This window comes from Rhinolophus sinicus, chromosome X (genome assembly GCF_036562045.2).
Source record: "Rhinolophus sinicus isolate RSC01 chromosome X, ASM3656204v1, whole genome shotgun sequence".
NCBI classification, from domain to species: Eukaryota; Metazoa; Chordata; class Mammalia; order Chiroptera; family Rhinolophidae; genus Rhinolophus; species Rhinolophus sinicus.
Window position 1 is genome coordinate 97635712 of NC_133768.1, and position 25659 is coordinate 97661370.

At 39.3% G+C, this 25659-nt stretch overlaps 1 protein-coding gene across 2 annotated transcripts in view; it reads left to right on the forward strand.

Moving 5' to 3' along the window:
• SLC9A6 (solute carrier family 9 member A6) overlaps window positions 1-25659 on the forward strand; it is a 50501-nt gene that overhangs the window by 19631 nt on the left and 5211 nt on the right. The window contains exons 7-16 of one of the 2 annotated variants that reach the window (XM_019714667.2): window positions 1429-1570; window positions 3132-3237; window positions 3529-3617; window positions 6666-6779; window positions 9799-9910; window positions 11118-11271; window positions 15366-15455; window positions 16643-16673; window positions 18932-19011; window positions 24403-24508. In XM_019714667.2, coding sequence (XP_019570226.2) covers window positions 1429-1570; window positions 3132-3237; window positions 3529-3617; window positions 6666-6779; window positions 9799-9910; window positions 11118-11271; window positions 15366-15455; window positions 16643-16673; window positions 18932-19011; window positions 24403-24508 — 1024 coding nt within the window. The remainder of the gene's footprint in view (window positions 1-1428; window positions 1571-3131; window positions 3238-3528; window positions 3618-6665; window positions 6780-9798; window positions 9911-11117; window positions 11272-15365; window positions 15456-16642; window positions 16674-18931; window positions 19012-24402; window positions 24509-25659) is intronic. The other variant, XM_019714669.2, reaches the window with a different exon arrangement.

The window sequence follows — 25659 nt, forward strand, 5'->3', positions numbered from 1 at the left end:
GAAGGTTGTCATAGCAATGTCCTTTCTTTTCTCCAGCCAGCTGCTATATTTTCATGTTATAATGTGGTCAGATCTCATTTATGGTGGTGGGACCCTTTATGTGTAGGTAAGAAAACCTGACATTAAAGGTCATTTTGTATTTATTAAAACAATATCAAATCTACTGGTCCCAAAACAACCTGGTTATTTTGAACATTTAAACGCAAAAGTTTAAAAATTTTCAATGCAGATCAAATGTCAGGAATTTCTGGATGCTATTACCAGAAGTTAATGTTAGTGCTATATTTTAATAAAATAGGTAAAATTAGAAAATTTTAGTTTGGTCTTAGTTGGTTTTTTTTAACTTGGAAGTATGAAAAGAACTTAGTGTACATGGTATAGCAAGCCCATTTTATAGCTTTGAATCAGAGAAACATTGCAGTAACCACAGGGAGACTTCATTATATTAAAAAAAAATGTGTGTTTTCTCTCCTTCTTTTCTTTGACATGACTTGTGTGATGTCTTTGAGTCTGGACTTTTTATGAAAACACTGGTACCTCAATTAACTGAAATGAGAACTGATTTAGTAATCACTCCGGTAGGCACTCTTGCCGGAGACCTGCTGGCAACAGTGATTTTCTCAGCTATTTCTATTTCCTGGGGTGACTACCTTAAAAGAAGCCTTTTAGACCAGGTTTGAACTGTGAGTTCAGGATGGAGAGTGTCTCCTGTAATTGCCTGTCTTGGCCTATTACAGAGTGACTTTCTTTCAGAAGCTTCAGATGGAGGATCCATTTGAGTATGCTAACAGTACTGTTCGGTGGATTCTAATTCCTTGGAAGGTCTTTCAAGCCCTTTTTCCTGTCAAAGTCCATTTCAGTGAGTGAATAGATATTAGGCATGGGGCCCATTCTGGTGTTCTAAAAATTGAAAGGGTACTTCAGTCATCTTTTTTTCCCATAGGAAAAAAAAACAAGATGTGACTGGGTTGAGTGTTGAACAATATTCTTTATATTCTTATGCCTGTGCTGGAATCAAGTGGACTTTTTCATTAGCTTGTTCACATGTGTTAGGGCTTTTAGGCACTCAGTACTAGTAAATCTTAAACAGTCACAAAAGAATAGCGCTGCACAGTATCTTGAGGCTGGAGAAAGAGGCTCAGTACAACTTTCATATAAAGGACCTTCCAATGTTCTACCTCCTGAAATTGTCATTTAAGTAAAAGCTGAATATTCTTGCTAGCTGGATCCACTACAGAGTGTTTTGGTAACCTTTTGTGCTTACTTTGGCAATTTGAATCCAAAGTTTCGCTGTTTTACCACCCTCTGGTTTCACCTTTTAAGCTATACACTAGATAATGTTTTTATTTATTCATTTTCTTATTTTCAAATCATGTTTTTAAAGTAGAAGTTGCTTCTAGAAGTGAAAGCATATTCTCTGTTTTGCAGCTCCATAGTGGCGTACCAGCCAGCAGGAGACAATAGCCACACCTTTGATGTCACAGCCATGTTCAAGTCCATTGGCATTTTCCTTGGGATCTTCAGTGGATCTTTTGCAATGGGTGCTGCTACTGGAGTGGTGACAGCTTTAATATCCTTCTATTATACTTATCTTTTCTTGTTAACCTAACAAAGTAATTGAATGCTGTGTTCCATGATATCTCTGAGTTCCATAATTGGCATTGTATTATAATTATTAACCTTATAGCCAAGTACTTGGTTTGAAAACATTAGGCAATCATCTTGACCAAGAAATAAAATAATTTAATTGTTTTGCATAGGGCTCCATGCCCTCAAACTTTCACTGCAAAAGTCTAATTAGACACAGGGACCCTTTGAGGTGAATTTTAAGGTTTTAGACTAAATTGATATAAAGGTAGAAATATTCCAAAGAGCCTCTGTGTATTCCGTGCCACTGTTCAGCCTGGCAGTCTTTTGCTCTTTGTTTAAAAGGACAAATAGAAAACATGACCATGTCGCCAACTGAACAAGATAGGGTTCCTGGGTTAGGGAAGATGGGAATTCATCTCAGCTCTCACCGATTTTTAACCTTCTGTTCCAGAGTCCTAAGCACTGCCACTAGTTTGCTATTTGAAATATTGGGTAATTCATTCTTGTATTCATTCAAAAAACATTTCTTGATTGCCTGCTACATGTCAGATGCTATGTTCTGGATATCAAAGATAAACGAGACAAACATGGTCTCTACCTTCTTGGAGCTTCTAGTATAGAAGCATTGACATTTCACCTCGTGGGACCTTGGTGTATGAAAGTGGAGGGCAGGGACAGCAGGGAAGATAAGTGGAACTGGATGATCTCTGAAGAACTTCCAGCTCTAAAACTTCTAGGATACTTTCATATAAAACAAATACTTTTTTCAAGGATCTATAAGTTTGCTATACTTCACCTTTGTGCTGGAAGAGATTTGTCTAATGACTTTTTGCAGATGAACTGAGGCACAAAGCGGCAGTATCAAGAATTCTGAAGGAGGAGCCAGGACAGTATTTCTTCCTGATGGCAAGTTCCTTGAGTGTAGGAAGTATATCTTATTAATCTTTTTGTTGAAGGACACAGTTGTTGAAGTGAATGTAAAATTCAGCCCGAGATTTGTCACAGCTTGACACAGGGCCTTCCACTGTCAACTAAAAAATACTTTTTGGACTATTGTAAGTGTGTGACGTGCCTTAGTTTCTTCATTATGGAGTGCTCCACATCACAAAGCTATTAGTGGATCAAATAAAAGTGAAATCTCATCTAAATGAAATTGTAATAAATGTAAATTGCTATAATTATGGAAGCTGTCTTGCTTTGGGTCACACATTTATAGTCCGAGTTGGCATGTTGTGTGTCTCATCGTTGCTCCTATCTCTACCCATCCTTTCCTGCATGGTTTCTGGCAAGGCTTGTGATATCCATAAAACAATTGGATTGACTAAGCTGTAAGACTTCCTTCTAGTAGGTATGGCTGCTCACTCCTCAGTAAAATGCTCATTTGAAGAGCTTCTTCACTCTGATGCCATTATTCTGTGACTTTTGTGTTAGAGGCTGGAGAACCCTTCTTTTGCTTTCATGGTTGGCTTGCTTTGCCTATTATTTTTTTCTAGTCAGACTTCTGTATTATGAGATCTTGTTACCAACCTTGACAGTCTTACGTGACAAAGTTCACCAAGTTACGGGAGTTCCAGTTGTTGGAGACAGGCTTGTTCTTCTTGATGTCCTGGAGTACCTTCCTCTTGGCCGAAGCATGGGGTTTCACAGGTAGGTTACTTCCTCCTTTTGATTGTAAACCCTTATACCGACTTTGCCAGTGATTTTTTTCTGCAAGTGGACCAACTCCTCAAGTACTTGAACACACTTGTTGGGGTTAGGATTTATGCTGTCACTTTAGAATGTAAAAAAGATTTTCAACGGAAGTGGTTCCTCTCAACAAAGTAAGTCACAACTGAAAATGTCAACACTGAGTAAATAATCCACTTCTGTAAAAGAAGAGCCTCAGTAGAAAATTCGGCAACTTTCTTTATGTGAACTTCGAACTCGTTGTCTTTATAGGTGTGGTTGCAGTGTTGTTCTGTGGCATCACACAGGCCCATTATACATATAATAATTTGTCCACGGAGTCTCAGCATAGAACTAAACAGGTAAGAGAAATGTTCTAGTTTGTGAATAAACTTTTCCTCCCTGCAGCAAAACAGAAGTCCTTTAATACTGAAAAAATAATTCTTGATCTGTTCAAAATGATGTCTACTCGTTTCATCTCCTCTTCTTTTGACTCCAGAAGTAAATGGGATTGGCAGGTTGAAGGGTGACAGCTTTTCGGGTAGACATAGGTCAGCAGAATAGCCAGGGGTTATTGTTACTATTGTGGCTCCAGTTAGCTTCCTTTCCTGTTTTGCTAATCTAATGGCTTTTAAGAGGAATGTTTTAGAAGCTCACTCAGGTCTGACTAGAACTGTTGCTGTGTGACATAGGTAGGATTAACTTCTGATCTGACTAGATCTGCTGCTGGGTGATAACAGAGAAGATGAACTTCCTTCAGTCTTCTTCAGGCACTTCGAAGCTGCTGTGTTTCCAGAAATGTCAAAACATCAGTGGTTGGGCTTCATATGGTACTGAATGCTCAGCCGTGCAGGGTACCTGAAGGGAATTATAAAGGAAATAGGCATAGCATTTTCTAGTCTTATGAGGTTTATGGGACAAAGACATGACAAATATGTAATGTCTGCAATAGAAACAGGTGCATACTTGATTATGCTTACATCTAGAGTTAGAAGCTTTAAGTTTTGCCACATGATTACAACACAGTGACATTAGCATGGAAAGGACTCATGATAAAGCAGGAGCAAAGGTGCTTTTTCTCCCCCCCCCCTTCTTTCACCTTCCCCCACCACTCTGGTTCAAGCCGTTGTTTCTCAGTCTAGTTGTGTAGGACACAGCTCCCTGGCCCCTGCTGGTGTTATGAGCCTTGCACTCCCCCCGGCTGAGACAGTCGGTCACCAGTCGTCGGTCAGCCGCTCACAGCAGCTCTCACTGGCTGCCCGCTGCTCACAGCAGCCCAGCTCCAGGGAGAGCCATTGTTCACATTGTAGCTGTAGAGGGCGCAGCTCACTGGCCCATGTGGGAATCGAAGCGGCAACCTCGGCGTTAGGAGCGCGGCACTCCAACCACCTGAGCCACTGGGCTGGCCCACTTTTTCTTTTTTCTGTAGCCACAAATTTAGTGCATAACTTGTGTTTTTTCTCAATACCTCAAAAGAGATTAGGCTCCTCCCCTCAAGCATATACATTGAGATTACAAATCCCTTCTACAAATTAATTCAGTACAATAAGTATAGAGAAGAAAATCAGCTGGTGGGGGTAGGTTCACATTTTTCTAGGCAGTGGGATGGGGAATTAAAAAAACTAGGCATATTTAGTCTCATTGATATGAAGTTTGTGTACATTAAAAAAACACTAATAGAACTTTTAGTTGTGTGTTTCAGATTATATGTCATATAAGAGGTCAGAGAAGGGGGAAATGGTTTGAAGCTTGAGAAGCTGGAAAGTTATTGTAGAGGAATTGGTGAGCCTAGAAAGCTGGGAAGGATTCAGAAAAGCCTAGGGGAAACAATACTGGTACCAGCAGGAATAAAAAGGCAGCTAACGTTCTCGAATGGAAGGCAGTGAAGTGCAGAGCAGGGGTTGGCAAACATCAGCCAGGCCTCCCTGTGAGGTCTACGAGCTAAGGATGGTTTTCACATTTCTAAGTGGTTGGAAACAAAAGAAGAAGAATATTTTGTGAGATGTGAAAGTTATATGAAATTGTGATATTAGTGTCCATCAGTAGTTTTATTGGCACACAGCCACGCCTGTTTTGTAATGTATAGGCTGTGGCTGCTTTTGTGTTACAGCTGCAGAACTGAGTGGTTGTGACAGGGACCGTGTGGCCTGCAAAGCCTCAAATATGTACTGTCTGGCCCTTCACAAGGAAAGTTTCCCGATCCCTCGTGTGGATTAAAGCAGGGACTCAGGAGTCACTGTTTTGTTCCAGATCCTGGTTCCACTATTGGCTGGCTGTGTGACCAGGGGCAAGTTACGTAACTTCTCTGTGCTTTAGTTTTGTCATCTTGAAAATGAGGATGATAATAGTACCTACCTCACAGAGTTGCTGTGAGATTAAAACGAGATAATGCACGTCAACTTCGTAGCATAGTGTTGGGCTCATAGTAAAAACTGGATAAAGTTTAGCTATTATCATTAAACAAATAAGTAAGTAATAATAGCATATTAAGTCATTTAAAGTAAATTAAATGTACACTTATTTTTTATTCCCAGTTTTCAGTAATAAGGCAACGCTGGTTTATAAAGATTAACTAACTAACTTGCCCAAAGCCACACAGCAAGTGCAGAAGACATTTTGACTCCTGACCCTGTTTTGTGGGGCAGAGGGCTCGTGCTAAAGAGCAGTGGTAGATAACTCTGGTGGATAGAGGGATGTCGGGTCACGGGGTCCTTGAATTCATTCATTCATCAAGTCTCATATCTCTGCCCTGTTACTAACACTTGATGAGGCAGTGATGTGAATGGGTGGGGGGTGAGCAGGCAGCTGGACAGGGGACAGCACAAGACAATAATGCACAAGCCCTTACTCCCTAAATGAGGGCTAAGATTTCACGGAAAAAGTGAAATCACACAGCGATGGGGCAATATGAGAGTTGTCATGAAGCACTCTGTGCCAGGACAAAAGAATTTGAACTGGATCTTACAGCTCGTGAAGAGGGAAGTGCCTTGAAACTGCCATATTTAGAGCTATTCATTGGATGGGGTGTAGAAGATGGGTGGCAGGCATACCAGTTAGGGTCCTTTTGTAGCACGATGGGTGGGAAGTGAAAGGGAGACGAAGGCAGTGGCAGGGACAACAAGGAACGTTCCAAAAGAAAAACTGACAGGTTTTGGAGGAGGAGGAAAAGAATGACTGGATATGGGGAGGGGAGAAGGAAAGCTGATTGGGGAAAGTGAGAGGCAACATTTCTGGCTTTTTCTGTGGGACTGGACGTGACATCTCTACATTTGTTCCCCTCTGAATCATATATTTTGGGGGATGTATATGAACTTTACATATTTGAAGTGTGTTTCATTATCTTAGTAATACTCATATTTTCAAATTATGTAACTTATTTACTGGACTAACCTTTTAAAATTTCGTTCCAGTTGTTTGAGCTTCTAAATTTCTTGGCAGAGAATTTCATCTTCTCCTACATGGGACTGACACTGTTCACCTTTCAGAACCATGTCTTTAATCCAACATTTATAGTAGGAGCATTCGTATCCTTTATTATGTGTTCAATTTTGAAAACTTTTTTGAAAATTGAGATTCAGGTGTGTTTTCCTCTGAGTATAACAAGTAAGGATTTTAACTGTTTTTTCCTACTCTGTTTTATTTATTCTATTTTCATTTTTGTTTATTGCACAAATCATACCGACAGATTGAAATGACAGAAAAAAAATCTCCTACCATTGTGCCAACCCCAAAAGATAAAACTGTTTGTCCTCTCTTACTAAACGGAAGAAAGAGTAGCAGTGCGGTCTATGCCACAGGGCTGTAGTTGAAAGATGATAAAAGGCGGAAGGAGGCTGCCTCTCTCTCTCTCTCTCTCTCTCTCTCTCTCTCTCTCTCTCTCTCTCTCTCTCTCTCTCTCTCTCTCGTTGAGTCTTCAAAACCCGGTTGAAAGGGAGAGGCTGAGTACATGAAAGAGAGCAATCAATACTGCCAGCATCATGAGAAGGCAAGAGGAGATGAAATCCAGAGCATGCGAGGAGGGATTGGCCTTCAGTGGGAGGAGGCACCGCTCCACCATGGTTCCAGGGCAGGACAGGTTATGTAGAGATGAAGGTACATTTGCGAGATGGTATTCCTTTCTGTAACCTCTATTTTAATCTGCAAAGTAGGAGGTGAGGTTATCTGCTGAAAGTGACATAGGAGCAGGTGGCCTATCAGTTATCTGTTATGTAGCAAATTGCCCTAAAATTTAGCAGCTTAAAAACAATCATCATGTGTTATCTCACACAGTTTCTGAGAGTCTGGAATCCAATGGCAGCTTAGCTGGGCTGTTCTGGCTCAAGGATCTCTCATGAGGTTGCAGTCATGCTCTGGGCTGGGACTGCACTCTGCAGACTTGACTGGGGCTGCAGGATCCACCCAAAGCTCACTCACACAGCTGTTGGCTAGAGGCTTCAGCTCTGCCACGTGGACCTCTCCACTGGGGCAGCTCACAACACAACTTCCCCCAAAGGGAGTGAGCTGAGAGAGCCTCAAGATGGAAGCCAATGTGCCTTTTATAACCTAATCTTGGGAGTGATATACCATCATCCCTTCTGCTGTATTCTGTCTGTCACGCAGACAGACCCCGGTACAGTATAAGCAGAGACTAAATAAGGCTATGAGTGCTTGCAGGCAGGGGTCACTGGAGACCATCTTGGAGGCAGGTTTCCACAGGTGACAGGAGTTTTAAGGAGAAGGTTTGGAAATAGTTGTAGAGAGTGGGAGAGTGAGTTGATCAAAGACATGCAGTGGGATTGCTGAGCAGTATTAGGGACCCATTTGAGTCTGAGGAATAGCTGTTAAAAGTAGAATCAGTCTGCCCTGCTGGATGACTTTGTTCTGGAGTACTTAGCTGTAAGCGTGGAGAAAACTGTGTAGGTGTGGGGTTTTGTCAACTGGGTGCAAAGAAAGCACAGAGAGGGGCGAGTGAATGTTAGGTATTGGAGAGTACTGAGATGTGGCTAAGAAGGGAAGTGAAGCAGGGAGAGGACTAACTGAGGGAAAAGTAGTGGGGTCTTTGGACTGGAGGTCCCAGTGACGTGGAATAATTTTGTGAGTGGGATAGAAAACGAAACGTGAAAAAGGAGAGATTGTGGTTAGAAAGAAGGATGTTTGAATTCGTGCTTTTCAAAAGAAGTATTTTTGAAAACCACCTAAGAATGCATATTCTGCCAAAGAGAATAGCAGAAATATTTTTTAAATTAAAACTCTAAGTAGGATCTCTGTTAGAAAGTGAGTTATTACTGAAATGCCATTCTGCAGAGTCTTAGTCTTCTGGGAATGAACTTCAGGCAAAAAAGATAAAGCCCTGTTAATAAAAGAACCTTAGCTGGAAGACTCCCATGAGATCAGTAACTTCATATACCTTGCTAGTGTTTGAGAAATTGTTGAGCAGTCAAGTGGCTTGACCCACTATACTTAACCGGGAATGAGGCTAAATATTCTCCCTAGGTTTCTGAGTCCGTTAGGACTTGAAGTTCCTTAATACAAAAATCCTACCATGAAAATTTATCCTGACCAGGGAGACTTGTTCTCTTGGTGACTATATTAGCTAGGATATGTGTTTAGTTTAATGTGACAAAGACCCAAATTAACCAAGGTTTAATCAAGATAGAAGTTCATCAAAGAGCATACAATGCTTATGTGCAGTTCCTTTTGCTTTACTCTTACAGATGCTACCCATTTCCAGAGGTACAGCTCTGTTTCCACTTTGTTTTGTTTTTAATCTTAGACTTTCCTTTATATTCCTTTCATAAAATGGGGTGGAGGCTATATTGTAACCCCTGAAATAAACATAGTAATTGTAAAGTAGGAGTGTCTATAGACAGCAAAGTGGAGGAAAAGACACTAGCATTGGTTTCTAGTTAAAACTATTCTGAATTCCCATTAAGTCTTCCCTTTGAAGCAGGGTGGAAGTTACAGACTCAGAGGAACACATTGGGACTAGCAGAAATTTCAGTGATAAGAGGTGTTTGAGCTGCCTTTTCTTACTTTTTTAAAAATAATGTTTTATTTTTTAATTACAGTTGACATACAATATTGTATTAGTTTCAGGTATACATGAGCTGTTCTTTTCTGTGTTCTGAGGAAGCAAAGGCAAGTTTCCTCCTACCAACATGGACAATTAAAATGAATTAGCTTATTATATTAATAATCTTAAGATTACAACAAAGAAGCTCTGCTTTTAAACATATTTCCTTTCATCTCAGAGTTTTCTGTATGTTAGATCTGCACTGTCCAAATTGGTAGCAGCTAACCACTTGTGATTATTTAAATTTAAATTAATTTGAATGAAATAAAATTAAACTTTCAGTTCCTTGGTCACACTAGCCACATTTCAGGTACACAACATGTTGGATAGTACGGAAAGTTCCATTGGACTGCTCTGTGTCAGACAGTGGGATCAAAAGATTGTGTGTTAGAAACGGAGCTTCCTAAGGTAGTCTTTCACAATCTTGAATGTAGACTCTAAATAATATTAATAGTGAAAAGAAATTATCCTTAACCTATTAATAATTTTAGATTGCTATTTTTTTGGGAAGAGCTGCCAATATTTACCCCTTGTCCCTCTTACTTAACTTGGGTAGAAGAAGTAAGATTGGATCAAATTTTCAACACATGATGATGTTTGCTGGTAAGTTATCCCTTTCCTTCTTTGCTCACTCCAAGAAACCACTCACAATACATATGCCAGCTTGCTTTTAAATGGAAATGATATGCTGGTAACATAAGACTCCCTTAAACATTGAAATTGCAACTGCCAGTAGAAAACTTTTTTAGAGTGACCCATTCCTTTCTATGGGAACTTTTTCATGTGCTGGTTCCAAATTCCCAGTTCAGAAATATGTCACACATAAGTGGAGAAGATAAAGATTAATGTATTTTCACACAAAAACCTGTATGTGAATGTTTATGGCAGTTCTATTCACAATTGTGAAAATCTGGAAGCAGCCCAATTGTCTGTGTTGGCAATGGGTGAATGAATCAGCAAAGTGTGGCATGTCATGCCATGGAATACTACTTAGCACTAAAAAGAACAAACTGATCTACACAATAACGTGGATGAACCTCAGGGGCGTTGTGCTGAGTGAAAGAAGCTAGTCTCAAAAGGTCACATACTGTGTGATTCCTCTTCTAGGACATTCTCAGGAAGAATGTCCTATAAATGTCCCTCACTTTAAAGCATAGTGAGGGAGAACAGATCAGTGACTGCCAGGATTTTGGCAGTTTGATGAAGAGGTTGGACTAAAAAGTTGCACAAAGGAATTTGGGGGGGGGCGGGTAATGAAACGGTTCTGTGTCTTGGTTGTGGTCGTGGTCACACACTTCTGTGTGTTTGTCAAAACTCGTGGAACTGTACACCAGAAAGAGTGAATTTTACTGTATGTAAATTTAAAAATAAATTTCAAAATATTGTTAAAAGAATGCATGTCAGTATTATCTACTAAGTCTCTGTGTATTTGTATATACTTACATATGATGATATACCAGGGGTTCCAAAAAAAATGTATACAAGTGGACACTTTGGTCAGCGTTACTCCGGCAGTAGTTTGCCATAATCAGAAGTGTCTGGACGCTGATGGGAACCACTTTGAGCATCTCTTGTCATTGCAGAAGTCAAACGTGACTTGTATTCATCTTTTGTTACCTATATATAGTATTACAATTTTAATAGTGTTTTCCTTTCTTAAAATGTGTACATTTTTTGGTACTCATTTTTTGGTATATTACGTATTTGTTCACATGCTTCTAAGTTCTCAGAATGTGCTGTATTTCTCTGAGTTTACAAAGCTCGCATTGGTATGAGTTACTAAAGAAATACCTCTTCCGTTCCCTTTTAGGTCTTCGTGGCGCAATGGCATTTGCCTTGGCCATTCGGGATACTGCCACTTACGCCCGACAAATGATGTTCAGCACGACACTTCTGATTGTGTTTTTTACTGTGTGGGTATTTGGGGGTGGCACCACTGCCATGCTGTCGTGCTTGCATATAAGGTAAGTTGTGAGCGGGGACCTCATTTTAACATTAAATTATAATTCAGGTTATTTTTCTTTAATCATGAAAAAGTTTTAAGCTTTGACAAATCTATTATCTTTCACTTTTTTCCTTTTAAAAAGTATATAATATGTAGTATAGAAAAAATGGAAAATATGCAAAAGGAAAATAAAAAATGTTAACACTTTGAGGGATGCCTTTCCAGACCTCTTGCGGTATATTATATATATTTTTTAACAAAAAGGGGCAACACTACAGGTACTGTTGTGAATTGATTTTTAAATATGATATAGCATGGACATTTATGTTAATCATTATTTTAATGGCTGGATGTATCATAATTTATTTAACCAAATCCCTACCGTTGGACTTTTGTATTGTTTCTAGGATTTTGCTATCACTATGAGCATTCGAGGATTTTGCTATTACTGTTACCATTAACAATGTGAACATTTGTAAATGCATTCCCCATGTGCATTTGTTTGATTATTTCCTTACAATGCATTCCTAGAAGTGGAATTTCTTGGTCAAAGAATATGTATGTATTTAAGGCTTTTGATCCATATCACCAGATTGGATCAAAATTTTTTCTTTTATTTGAAGCCCACGAGACAGTCCTGTTTATCCCATCCCTAATCAATGCTAGATATTATCATTCTTTCTCATCTTTGTGATCAGCACAGTTTCTAACCTGCCAATCCAACGTAGAGAATGGAAGGTCTCCATCTTAAATACACACTAGTTAATGTGTTCAATTGGAAAGCTTCCTTGTATCTCAAGAGTTCTGCAGTGTTTCCATGGATACAGCAGCCTATGTTGCTAAGGCCTTTGTAGATTTTAGTTCTGTGTTTGGCTGAAATTTCATAGACCTTAAGAGCTACTGAGCTTTCAAAATGTGTAGAGTTCATTAGAGAAAACAACTATTTCACATTTTATAGAATCTGTTCTCGATTTTTTCGTCCTGTAATACCTTTCTTTTAACATTCTAACGCCCAACCAACCCTAAATCACACTTTGAATTTGTTATTATTCTCTTTTTCTCTTTTTACTATTCAAATCCCTTTATCACTGTTTCTGTGCTGTTACTGTATATAACCGAAAATACATAAAACAATGTTCGTATAACCCTGATTATTATTTCAGGGAGGACCTGACATTTGTTGAGCACCTACTATGTGCTGGGCATTGTGCTAAGTGCATTTTACACGTTTATTTAATCACAATAGCTCCATTTTCCAAATGAGGAAATAGAGGCTTAAAAAGTTACTAAGTTGTGCTCGCTTCGGCAGCACATATACTAAAAAATTGCTAAGTTGCTCAAGGTCATATAGACAATTAAATGGTGGACAGAGGAGCCTCATCAAGAAACGAGGGTAGTAAATTTTGGAAGTATTAAACTCCTTCCTTTTCTCAAGAGCTTGTAAATGAAGACTCTTCCTTATTCTACTAAGAAAAACAAAATTAAATGTAAGATGATTTAGGGAAAATAATACTCTTAAACGGAGTCTCATTGTTTAAGTAGAATCAGTTCTCTGCCCTAACTGCCCTCCACACAAACGAAACAAAATACCCACTCTTACTCCCCGCTAAGAACCCCACAAAACCCCTCTACTCACATAAAGTTGAATCCCCCTCACCAGCTTTGCAAGCTTTCTGGCCCCATCTTGCCTGTCCTGTAAGTGTAGTTTGGTACTTAGTTATGTACATTACCTTACAGTCTTAGGTTAATTCTTGTTGCTATTCTTTGGGGTTATTTTGGCCCTTTTGCCACGAAAGACTGGAATATAAGTTTCTCTTCCCTCCCCCGAAATTTTTCTAGTACAATTTTGAGGATGCTGATAAGTCCTTAAAATTTAAGATTAATGCAGACTTAGACTTGACTTTGAGTTCTTACTCCTTCCTTTACTAATTCTGTGATCTTAAGCAAGCTCTTTACTCTTTTTAAGCCTCAGTTTCCTCATTTGTAATGTGTGTTTGGTAGTACCCACCTTCTAGGGTTGTTGTAAGGATTCAGTGAGCTAATGTCTGTAAAGCTCTAGCACAGCATTGCAAATGTGCCTTTTCGTCATCCTTTTGGTAAATACCAATTGAGCACCAACCATGTGCCAGGCACTGTTTTAAGCTCTAACTTAGTGGTTCTCAACTGGGAGTGATTTTGCCCTTCCCCCATGGGACATTTGGCAATGTCTGGAGCATTTTTGATTGTCACAATCAAAGGAGGCTGCTACTGGCATCTAGTTGGTAGAGGCCAGGGGTGCTGCTAAACACTGCAGTGCCCAGAGCAGCCCCCCACAACAGAGAATGATCTGGGCCAAAATGTCAGTAATGCGAAGGTTGAGACCCTGCTCTAGAGAAGTATAGTGGTAGTAGTAAGATAGAAAAGGTCCCTGGTCTCGAAAAGTCTATACTTTACTGGGAGAAGACAATAAACTAGTAAATAAATAAAAACGACAATCTTAGATGATGATAAATGCTGTGATGACAAAGAAGGTACTGTGACAGTAAGTGGGGCCCAAGTGTGTTTTATAGGCAGAGGTCAGGAGAGGTCAGGAACGGTCTCTCTCAGGTTCCATTTAAGTTCAGTCCTACCTGATGGACAAGGTATTGCCAGTTAAACAGTGAGCAGGAAGAAGAGCAGTCCGGGCAGAGGGGAAAGCAAATGCAAAGGCCCGGAGGCAAGAATAGACTTGGCCTGTTTAACGAACAGGAAAAAAGCCCACATAGCTAGAATACAGTGATGAAGGGTAGGTAGGAAACGGGGTGGGCAAAATCCTACCAGGGCAGGGGTTAGCAAGCGCGCCCTGTAAAAGGCCAGAGAGCAAATATTTTAGGCCTTGCAGGCCATATGGTCTCTGTCTCAACTACTCAACTCTAGCGAGAAAGCCCCACAGACAGTACGTAAATCAGGTGGTGTGGCTGTGTTCCAACAAGACTTTATTTACACAAACGGAGGTGCACCAGATGTGTCCTGTGGGCCGTAGTTTGTGGACCTCTGCTTTCAGATTTTGTAGGACATGGTAAGGAGTTTGGATTTGAAAATCCAACTGGAAATCTTGTAGGATTATAAAGCAAGGGAGTGATATGATCTATTTTGCAGGGTAAAAGCAGCACTCCAGCTGTTGTGTGGACAAAGGATCCTCAGTGAGTTAGAGCCAACCAGCCAGCTAGTTATCCCTGTATCCTTGCATAGTTTGTGACAGTCACATTTGGCTCCCTGTCATTTACCACACATACTTTGCACTTCTCTGTCTCCGAGCCTTTGCTCCTACTGTTCTGCCTGAATTCTCTTTCACTCCTAAGAAATGACACAGCTCAAGTGCATACCCCTTTCTGCCCTCTTCCATTTGTTTAACACAGGGTATCAGATTTGTAACAATATTGTTAAAAGTGACCACTTGTATTAACAATGTATCAGACGCTCTTAAAATCTTTAGATGCATTTTCTCATTTAATCCTTGCAGCAACACTGTGCGGTGGATATTATCCCCATCTCCCAGGTGATAAAATCGCGGTTCATTGGGCTGCATAACTTGACACAGCTAGACAGGAGCTGTGGTCAGATTGTAACCCAGCTCTTCCTGATTGCAAAGCCCGTGGGGATGGATTATGCTCCAGTTGTGTCTGCCTCCCCACTAGTCTGAGAGCCCCTTGAGGGCAGAGGCTGTGTCTAATTCATGTCTGTGCCCTGTGCCTAGCGCAGTGCCTGGCAGATAATAAGTGCTCTCTAAGTGTTTATTACATTATTCCGAGCATTACAGATGTGCTCTCTCCAGGACCACTAGGTGTCACTTTAGATGCACAAATGTGGTTAGAGTGTAATGTGGCTAAGAAGATACTGAACAGCTTCTGGCCATTTTAACAAAGAAGAAATAAGCCTTTCTTGGAATTACGAATCTGGTCATGGCCATCTGTTTTCAAGTGCTTGACCATGATTCACTTGCCTTCCAGATGAGGTTTTGTATCATTTTCTTCCCTTCGGTGTTATTCGTATTCTGGGATGCTACTGCTACAGCTTCTCACACTGCTGTTTCTTCTGTGTTGTCTGTAGTAGTCACCTTAATCGATAAACATTTGAGCACCTATTGTGTGTCAGGTACTGTGCTAGACTCTGGGGATACAGACATGAATTGAGACATGGCCTTTACCCTCAAGGAGCTCACAGTCTATTTGGGGAGACTGACAGGTAAATAACTATACTGTGCTTAATATTATAAAGAGCAATCTAGAAAGTGCGATGAAAGCACAAAGAAAAAAAAATGATTCTGCTTGAAGGGGTCATAGGATGGTTCATTTGGAACTCGAAAAGGAGTAGAAAAAAATGAGGGACAGTGCATTTTAGATACAGGGACCAAGCAGCATGAGCGAAGGCATGGAGGGTCGGGAGAGGACAGATTTGGGAGAGGAGTAGTCAGTCGGGTATGGTTAACAGAGGGTGTGTAAAATAGAATGAGGGGAAAGGGAGGCTGGAGTGGCCAGGTGCTGGTTTGTAGAGAGTCTTGAATGCCACACAAAGGACTTTAGACTTGACCCTCCTGGTGGGAAGCCACTCTCAGAGTCTTTTGTCAAGGGAATAATCCAGTGAGCTCTGTGCTTTAGACAGCTAAATCTAGGGGAGAGCTTGGCAGCTGACAAACCTTATATCCAGTTGCTACAGACCCCGTGAGTCAGTACGAGGCCTGAGTCTGAGCAGTTGGAGTGGAAAGGAGACAGGATCGGAGAGAGCTTAGAGAAAGAACGAGCAGAGTTGGTGAGTGCTCGTGTTGAGGAGATAGAGGGGAGTCAAAGAGAACTTCTTTGTAATGAAGCTGTTCCCTGGGATATGGAAAGCAGGGATTCTAAGCAGATGAAAAAGAATTGTGAAGAACCAAGGCTAATGTCTATCCATTAGCCTGTGGGGGGAAAACAAAACAAAACTGTAATTGGACCCTCTCTTCAGTCATCACAACAGAATGTTACCATGAGAGCTGAGGGATCTGAAAACATACAACTCCCTCTTGGAACTGCATTGTGCCAGGCTTGTTTTTGGAACGACCCGGAGTTCTTATTCAATAGCTGGGGCAATGCTGCCTTCCCCAACCCTCTTACAGTGGACTTATACTCAGAGAAGCAAGTGGTATTCTTCTGAAACTGGGAAGTGGGGTTGCAAGAAGAGAGTCATTAGTAGACCCTGCTTGTCTGAGGATCCAAGCTGTTGCTAAGGAAAGTGGCAGGAGCCAAAATTTTATGTCAACAACCAGAGAAGCAAGAAAACATTAACCATTCCATAGCTTCTGCAATGAAAAAAGTCGTTGCCTGACAATATACATATGTAAATAGACTTTATTTTTTTTGGCTTCAAAATCTCATTTGCCTTTTGTGTTTCTCCTGTAGGGTTGGCGTTGATTCAGACCAAGAACATTTGGTAAATATGCATTTGTGTTGTCCCTGGCATTTCTGTCGAATGTGCAGTTGTTTGGAAAGAAAACATGCCACTATTATTTAGATCCCTGTCCTATTTTCATCAGCTTTTAACTAGCATCATTCCTGGCTTTTCTCATGGCACGATAGAGACAAAACCAACTTTTAGACAGCGTATCATTATCGGGGATGACAGCTCTCGTATCTGTGGACCAGCATGGTCTTTGGCTACAGAGGAGAGCAGTCCCATAAGCACTCCTGGGTTTTCAAGTGACTTCTCTGGCACAGGGAGCCTTTTTCCACTTTGGTTTGCGCATGAAGGCTTGTCTCTGATGTAAGCCCCGCTCCAGCTGCTGTTCCTGTGTAGCTTTCAAGTTGGATGACCAGCAGCTGCCCTTGAAAACTGCCTGGAAGCTTTGGACTCCTCAGCCAGTCTTCTGTGCCTGTTCAGGAGACAGCACTGTCTTGCCCTGTGCTCAGCCTGGCCCACAAGTCCCTGCCTGCTTCTGTGTGTCACTTTCTTCCTCTGCCCCTGGACCTGGGAGACCGAGCGCAGTGTGACTCGGTGCCTTCTCTAGACTAACCATTCTTTTCTGGTATTTTCTATCCACTTTTTAATGATTTCTGAGCACCACTGAATACATGGCTCTGCCCTAGATTTTAGATGGGAAATCACAGAAATCAGGTTTTTGAAGATGGAAAGCATCTCTTTGGAAATACAATTCTGTTTCATCTCTGAAAGAAGCCCTGGTCTATTTGTGTTCAGGGTGTGGTGCAAGAAAACCTTCACCAGGCTCATTTCCTAAATACAAATTTTGTTAGCTGTTGAGTGATGTGTTGTGTATGTGATGTATTATTTGCCTCTTTTGTGGTCAGACCTTAAAGTGTAATTCCATGGGCTTGAAATACCTGAACAAACCAGGCTGGCTAAATTCCCATGATGCTGAGCTGCTGGGGGTAGCTCCCCAGGCGGTAATAGCGCGTCAGGGCCCACTCAGTATCCAAACAAAAGCAAAGTTATCATGCAGCCCACCAGACAAATGCTGGATCACTATCTCATAAGTTTCCACCTGCTACATATGCCACCGCTATCACCACAGAGGAGAAATGAAAATAGAGTGACAGGGAGAGAGCCAGGTTGCTGAGTACCACCTGTGACATACAGAAAAAAATAACATTTTTCCCTTGCCTTGAAAACCCTGTGAGTGTCTTGGTTTGTTATATTGTTAACTCAGTATTTTGAGTATCCACTGGGCAGCACAGAGAAACAGTATAGTAAAAATGGAGTGTGTGGAGGTTGGGTGTGCAGGTGTTTATGTGGTGAGGGGATCGTGAGATTTATAGATTAATTGATCTTCAAGAAGCCAGAAACATAAACCTGGGCCTGCTGATGTGAAAGGAAATGCAGGTAATTTTCGGCTCTTGTAAGGCCATGAAGTGTTCTCAGACATTTTTATATTATGTATACATGTTGAAAGGAACTGTCATTTATTTCGAGGATCGTGAGGGATAGGAAGGACCCACAACCCAGAATCTAAACTCTGTGCTTTTCAAAAATCATGGAACCATAGAACATTCATGCTAGAAAGGGCCTTCGAAATCCTCTAACCCTTACATTGTACACATGAAGAAATTCAGGCCCACAGAGGGAAAGGGACTTGCCTAACTAGTTCATGTCAGAGCTCAGATGAACCAGATTGCCTAACTGCCCCGCTACTGACAGTACCATATTACAGATAAGGACCCAGCTGATGTTTTTAGAAGCTGTTTTTGAAGAGGCCTGCTTGCTATGTTAGTTTTCAAACTTCCTAGCCAGTCAGGCTTACCATGGAATGTGTCTGCTTTCATTTTGCTAGAGTTCTAAGAACATAGTAGCAACTTTGAAAACGTCCATTACTTTTGGGACCCATGGTAACTCCCCAAGATAGGGTTGTCAGTGTGATGTTTTCTACTTAAGGTGCAATTCACACTGTGGGTGTAGACCTTTCACATTTAAAGGGTGAATTATCTCACATTGATTTTTTAAAATGACGGTAATCTCACAAATCAGCAAGCAGCCTACGTGATGGAAGTGTTCAGAAAAACATTTGAATTTCTTATTCCAAAACCACAATATACAAGCTATTAAACTTCTAGTGTTCTGTATGTTGGAGAGTATCTCATACATAAAGCGTTATATTTCTGATTCTATAAAGAAATGACTCTAAATAAATGTGTTTTTATCTTTGTGTATGTATTGATTTCTTCATTATTTGTTTGCAGGGTATTCCTGAAAATGAAAGAAGAACTACCAAAGCGGAGAGTGCCTGGCTCTTCCGGATATGGTACAACTTTGATCATAAGTATCCTTAACTGAGAAAAACATGTTAGTATGGACATGGACAATTATAGTTCAATAGAGCGACTCTTTTGGCCATTCCCTTCCTGAAGCAGACTATAAAACTTGCCTTTGGTCTTCCCTTTCCCCTTCAGTGTAGTGGAGAAGGTCGTTAAAGGAAACCCACACAAATGAATTCCTCTGAAAAACCCAAGAAACCAGTAGGGATTGGTTATTGCAGAAGCTGCCTGTGTGAAGGGGATTCAGGAGCCCTTATGATAGACTTTCCTTGCTATATAGGTTTATTTACTGAGCAAACTTGAATATTTGTTGTCCTGTAGCTAATTTAGTGAATCCTAAAAAAACTATTTGTCAGTTCTCGTCAGTGTACTTGTTAGAATAAGAGAGGAAAGACTGCCTTAGGAAAAAGCACGTAATGTTAGATGCCACAACAGTCAGCGATAGGCCTTTTTTCTCTGACCTTTCCAAAAACCGGCAGATTCTCCTCTCCACTCAGAACGCCCGTGTTTCACTGTTTGCCAGTGTCTTTATTGTTCTTTGTAACAGTCTTCTTCATAGCTATACTTTGGGTCATGTTATATTCTATAACCTGTTTAAATTATGCCTTTTTAAAAAAAACAACAACATTTTTACACGATTAAAATTAGTTTATTTGAAAATGGAACTAGTAAAATGTACCATGGAGTTCTGGCTCAGACTTATCAGTAAGTGAATCAAAACCTGGTTTATGTTCCATTGAAGCAAATTTGGGACAACCACAACATTTTCCCCTGCTTTCGCCTTTCTGATCAAAGCATTGTATATTTAAGAAAAATGCACTTGAAACTTACTAGAATCTACTACTTACTGAAGTCTGTTGGATAGAATTTTATGTTCACTTTTTACAGTACTCAAAATTAAATTACTGTATGGAAATAAAAATGTAAGCCTATCTGTGGTATTAAGGCTCCCATTAGGGAAAGAGATCCTGGCTCTTTAAAATTGCTTAATGATTATGTCATTACTTTTGGCTCCATTTTCAGCATTTTGGGTATAAGCCACTCCCATCTCTCTTGGGAATTTTCATGCCTCTGATTTAACAAAAATTGTTTAGTGTTTCCTGCATAAACTGTTCTGTATATTTTCTGCATAATATACAAAACAATGAAATGATCCTAATGTAGAGAAAGGGTAGAATAATAGTTCATTTTTTCTGTGTATTCTCATAGAACTAACCACCAAGACTTGTTGGACTCAGTACTACCCTATTAAATACTACGACCTGGTAATTTTAAAACCTAGTGCTCTAGTGGAATGAAGCATTCCTCATTCTAGATTACAGTTCCTTCGTGTAGCCAGATTGTTTGTTTTAATTGAGATACAACTTAAATACAGTAATGTACACAAATCTTAAGTGTACAGCTTAATGAATCTTGACCTACGTATGCACCTGTGTGCCTGCCATGCATATAAAGTATACACAACATTTTCAGCACTCCAGAAAGCACCCTGTGTTCCCTTGTAGTCAGTAATGCCTTCCCCATCCACCCGCAAAGGAAAACCGCGATTCTCATTTCTAGCAACATGGATTAGTTTTACCTCTTTTTGTTCTTCATATAAATGCAATAATATATTATGTATTATTTTATGCCTTGCTTCTTTTTCTCAACATTGTAAAATTTATCCGTGTTGTTGCCTGTGCCAGTAATTCATTCTTTTTCATTGCTAGTTAGTATTCCATAGTATGAATATACAACAGGGTTGGGTTTTTTTTTTAACCATCTACTGTTGATAAACACTTGGTTTGTTTCCAGCTTTTGTCTATTGCAAATAAAGCTAAACATTCATGTGCGAGTATGTATCTTTTGATAAACATAGGCACCCGTTTCTTGAGTTAGATACCTAGGAGTGGAATTTAGGGCAAGTGTGTATTTAGCTTTCATAAATATTGCCAACCAGTTTTCCAGAGTTGTTGTAACTGATTTACACCTGCACCAGCAAGCCAAGGGAGTTCCAGTTGTCCCACATCTCCAGGAAAACTTCGTATCTGTCAGCCTTTTAATTTTTAGCCATTTTGATGGGTGTGTGGTGATACCTCCTGTGGTTTAATTTGCATTTCTGTGATAACCAGTGAGGTTGAGCATCCTTTCCTAAGTTCCTTGGCCATTTGAATATCCTCACTTGCGAAGTGTGTCTGTTCAGTTCTTTTGCCCATTATTGAGTTGTCTTGTCTGATTTGAAGTTCTTTCTATATTCCTGAATGGGTTCTTTGTTGGTTATATGTATCATAAATATCTTCTCCCCATCTATAGCGCATTTTTTTTGTGTTCTTAATCCTGTCTTTTGAGGAACAGAAATTCTTCATTTTAATGAGGTTCATTTTATCAGACTTTTTCTTTTATGGGTAGTACTTTTTATGTCTTAAGAAATCTTTTATATCCCAAGGTCATGAATGTATTTTCTTGTTTTCTTCTAAAAATGTGATTGTTCTAAGCTATCAAATTTGAGTTTGTGTATGGTGTGTAGTATGGGTCAAGATCTGCTTTTTTCTATATGGGTATTCAACTGACCCAGTACCATTTATTTAAAATACCGTCCTTAACCCACTGAATTGCAGAGGAGCTTTTGTTGTAAATCACTAAGGCCATACAAGTGGGGATCTGTTGCTGGACTCCTATTTATCTATTTTTACATCAATACCAAACTCTCTTAATTATTGTACTTTATCCTCTAGGTTTGTTATTCTTAAGTATTGCTTTGGCTGTTTTTGGCTCATTGCATTTTCATCTAAATTTTAGAAACAGCTTGTAATTTTCCATATACTCACACACACAAAAATAAATCCACTGGCAAACCTTTTATTGGGTTTGTATTAAATCTATAAATGAATTTGGAGAGAACTGACATTTTAACAACATGGAGTCTTCCAATCCTTGAGCGCAATATTTCCCTCCATTTATTTAAACCTTCTTTAATTTCTCTCATTAATGTTTTGTAGTTTTCAGTAACAAGCTTTGCACATCTTTCATTAGATTTATCCCGAAGTATTTGATATTTTTATGCTATTGCAAATGGTTTTTTATTTTATTTCCTACATGTTTGTGGTATTTTAGATACACAGTTGGATTTTTAGATATTGACCTTGTATCCAGCAATCTTGTTAAGTTCACTTATTATTTTTAATAATTTGTGGATTCTTTTTGGTTTCTGTACATACAAACAAGTGAATAATAATGCTTTCTTTCCCAAATACCTTGTATTTCCTTTTCATGTCTTACTATCCTAGCTGGACCTCTGCACTACAGTGTAGAATATAAATGATGATGGTGGACATTTTTGTCTTATTCCTGACCTCAGGGGGACATTTTTCGGTATTTCATTATAAAGTGTGATATTAGCTGTAGATTGTTGAAATGTCCTTTTCAAATTAAGAATATTCCCTTCTATTTCTAGTCTGCTGAGAGTTTTTTTTTTCTCATGAGCAGATATTTAATAATTATCAGATACTTTTTCTGTATCAATTGAGATCATGTATTTATTTTATTCTCCTGTAATACGTTATTGTGCTGATTTTCATTGATTATTTGAATGTTAAACCAATCTTGCATTGCTAGAACAAGTCCCACTTGGTCACGATGTGTTATTCTTTTTATATGACACTGGATTTAATTTGCTAATATTTTGTGTCCAATTTTTGTGTATTTTCACGAGTGATACTGGCTTGTGATATTTTTCCTTGTAATGTCTTGTCAAGTTTCTATAACAAGATTATGCTGGTGTTATAAAATGAGTGGGGAAGAATTTTTCTCTTTTTTCCATTTTCTGGAGGATTGGTGTTATTTCTTCCTTAAGTGCTGGAGAAATTTTTACCAGTGAAGCCTCTTGGGCCTGAAGTGTTTTGTATAAGAAGGTTTTTAATTTCTTTAATAGATATAGGACCATTCAGATTTTCTTTTTTCTTCTTCTGTCAATCTTTGGTAAGTTTTGGTTTTTAAGGAATTTGTTTATATAGAGTTAAACACCAAGGCTTGATAGCCTCACTACTACCCTATTAAGTACCATTAGACTAAGATCTGGTAGTTTCTATACACAGTGCACCAGTGGACTTTATCAGTGTTTTTTTTATGGCCAGATGTTTTATAAAGTAACAGAAGTGCATTTATGTAGTTTAATCTTTACTTAGAATTTATAAATACGGGAATTCATTATTTTCTCTGACTTCCTCATTTTTAATTGAAAACCTTAGGTTGTAATTTTAGAAAGTGGGAATATATATGTGTCTTTCTCCCTTTCTTTACTTTTTCTTGTGATTCACTCCTTTTTTTCTTCTGAGTATTGTATATATTATCATGTCTATTTTTATTTTTACTTTTTGGAGAATAAACAAATACTGAAATGAGGGTCTATGATAGAGGAACTAGTGATGCATAATTTTTTACAATGTTTTTAGAATTGAATTTCCTTTAATACTGAACTTGTAGGGCTTCGGTTCAGGAAGATTTTAGGTGTTTCTCAATGATGGTTGTTCTGTAGTTGTAACTTTGATGTGGTTGTGAGAGAAAGTAAATACAGCGTTTACCTGCTGTGTCATCTTGGCTGGAAGCCTTATTAAAAATTTTAAATCACTAAATATTAAATCTGAATAATCAGCAACATAAGTTATTGACAGTTGTATATTCAACTGCAAATGAATTAAAATATTACTATTCAATTTAATGTAAATAACATTAAATAAAACAATCTTTTTAAAGTGAAAATAGTATGTATTTTATATCAGTTTAACAAATATTTATAAACTATCTACTGGGGAAATTAAACCAGCTTATCCAAGTGTATATTATGTTTCATATAGAATTAAAATATTGTATAATTTTTAAAAATAGAATTAATTTCCTTTAATACTGAAGTTTCAACTCATGCAAAGGGCCAGCTAAATCCACAATAAATGATTCAAACCATTTATTAGTGTGTTGTATACCACTGGAATATTTCATCTCTTTTCTGACTGTTAATCATTCTTTACTTTCTTCGTATCTCTTTCAGTGCTAAATTGGGAGAGGTTTTGTCTTTTTGGTTTCAGTGAAGCCAGAAAGGAAACATGACGTGGTGGAAAGGGCACAGGATTTGGAATCAAACCAATCTGGGGTTGAGTATTGGTCCTTCATTTACTTAATTGTGTGACTTTAGGCAGATCATGGACCTCTCTGAGCCTCAGTTTCCATACTTGTGAAATAGAGATAATAAATCTCCCTGTGCTAGCTCACGGACATAATGTGGTAATGAAATGAGACAACATATGTGAAAGCCCTTTGCTGTCCTCTGAAATGGTTGATACACTGTGATGCGCTGTGTCAAATGAGTTGTTCTTTTAAATTTTTATGAAGAAAGGAACGGAGCTCTTCCTTAACCAGCACAGCTATCTGAAGCCTCTGCTCACACACAGTGGGCCTCCTCTTACAACAACACTGCCTGCCTGCTGTGGACCCATTGCGAGATGCCTAACCAGCCCCCAGGCTTATGAAGTAAGTGGGTTTTATCCAAAACCTGAGTTCTTGATTAGGTTGAATTTATGTGCTCTGTGTCTGGGTTACTAGTTTTGTTTTCTTTTGTTTTGCTTGCCTTTTAAGGTATAAAATCCATGTTTTGCTCAGCCAGAAAATACACTGAAATCTATAAATCATAGCCTTTGAAACATCATTTGAAAATAGATCTAGAATAGTACCTCATCTTGCTGTTGGCGATTTTTTTTTCTTTCTGTTTCCATGCTGGTTTTCATTGATTTGCAGTATGTGCCTGAGCTCAGTACTATATGTGCATGTTTTAATCTATAAATTAGGATTGTCACAGTCATATTGAGAGGATTAATAAAACAATTTATTAATCAGATGGTCTTTTATTTCATACTTTCCATCTTTGGATATTAGGAAAGGTTTATCTACCTTTGTTCCACATTGCTGGGAGGTGAGAGCATATCTAGATGTAATCTACATGCCACATTTTTTTCTTAGCTACCAAGATATGATTGGTGATTCAGCAAGTATTGCAACAAAGAAAGGAATGACAAATGCTAACCAGCTTTTATTTTAAAATATGAACATTTTTTCAAGTTCTTTTTAAAAAACTTTTGCTTCTAACTCAACCTTCAAAAGTAATCTGGCATCAAAGACAGTGCCCATGATAACAAAACCCACCAGTTTGACTACTCTGAGGCAACACCTTGAGTAGAGAGGTGAGGCTGTGGTGAAGCAGTGTAGGCCTGCACGCCTCAGTTCCCTACGACCTTCTCTATGCTGTGTTAGTGCAGACCCCACACAGAAGGTGTGGTGAAGAGTGGACTTACTGGGGATGGCGCCCTGGGTCAGGGAGGAGTCCGCTACAGCTTTGTGTTACACTGACTCATGCGCATTTCCGACAGATTGTACTGGTGGGGTAAGGGGAACACCCCATATTGTCTCCCCCTCCCTCATCGCCCACCCTCTTCCCCCCAAGCACATTCTCCGTTCCCTCTGCTCTGTTAGCCCACGTGGCTCTGTGCAGAGGGGTCAGCCGGCTCTGTTGGTAAGTCAGTGAGGCTTGCCCTTGGATTCCAGAGACCCACTTGGCCATCACAAAAAGCCAGAAGAGTTCCACAAGGACTGTGTGTCCTGTGGAATAAAGCAAAACAACATCATTG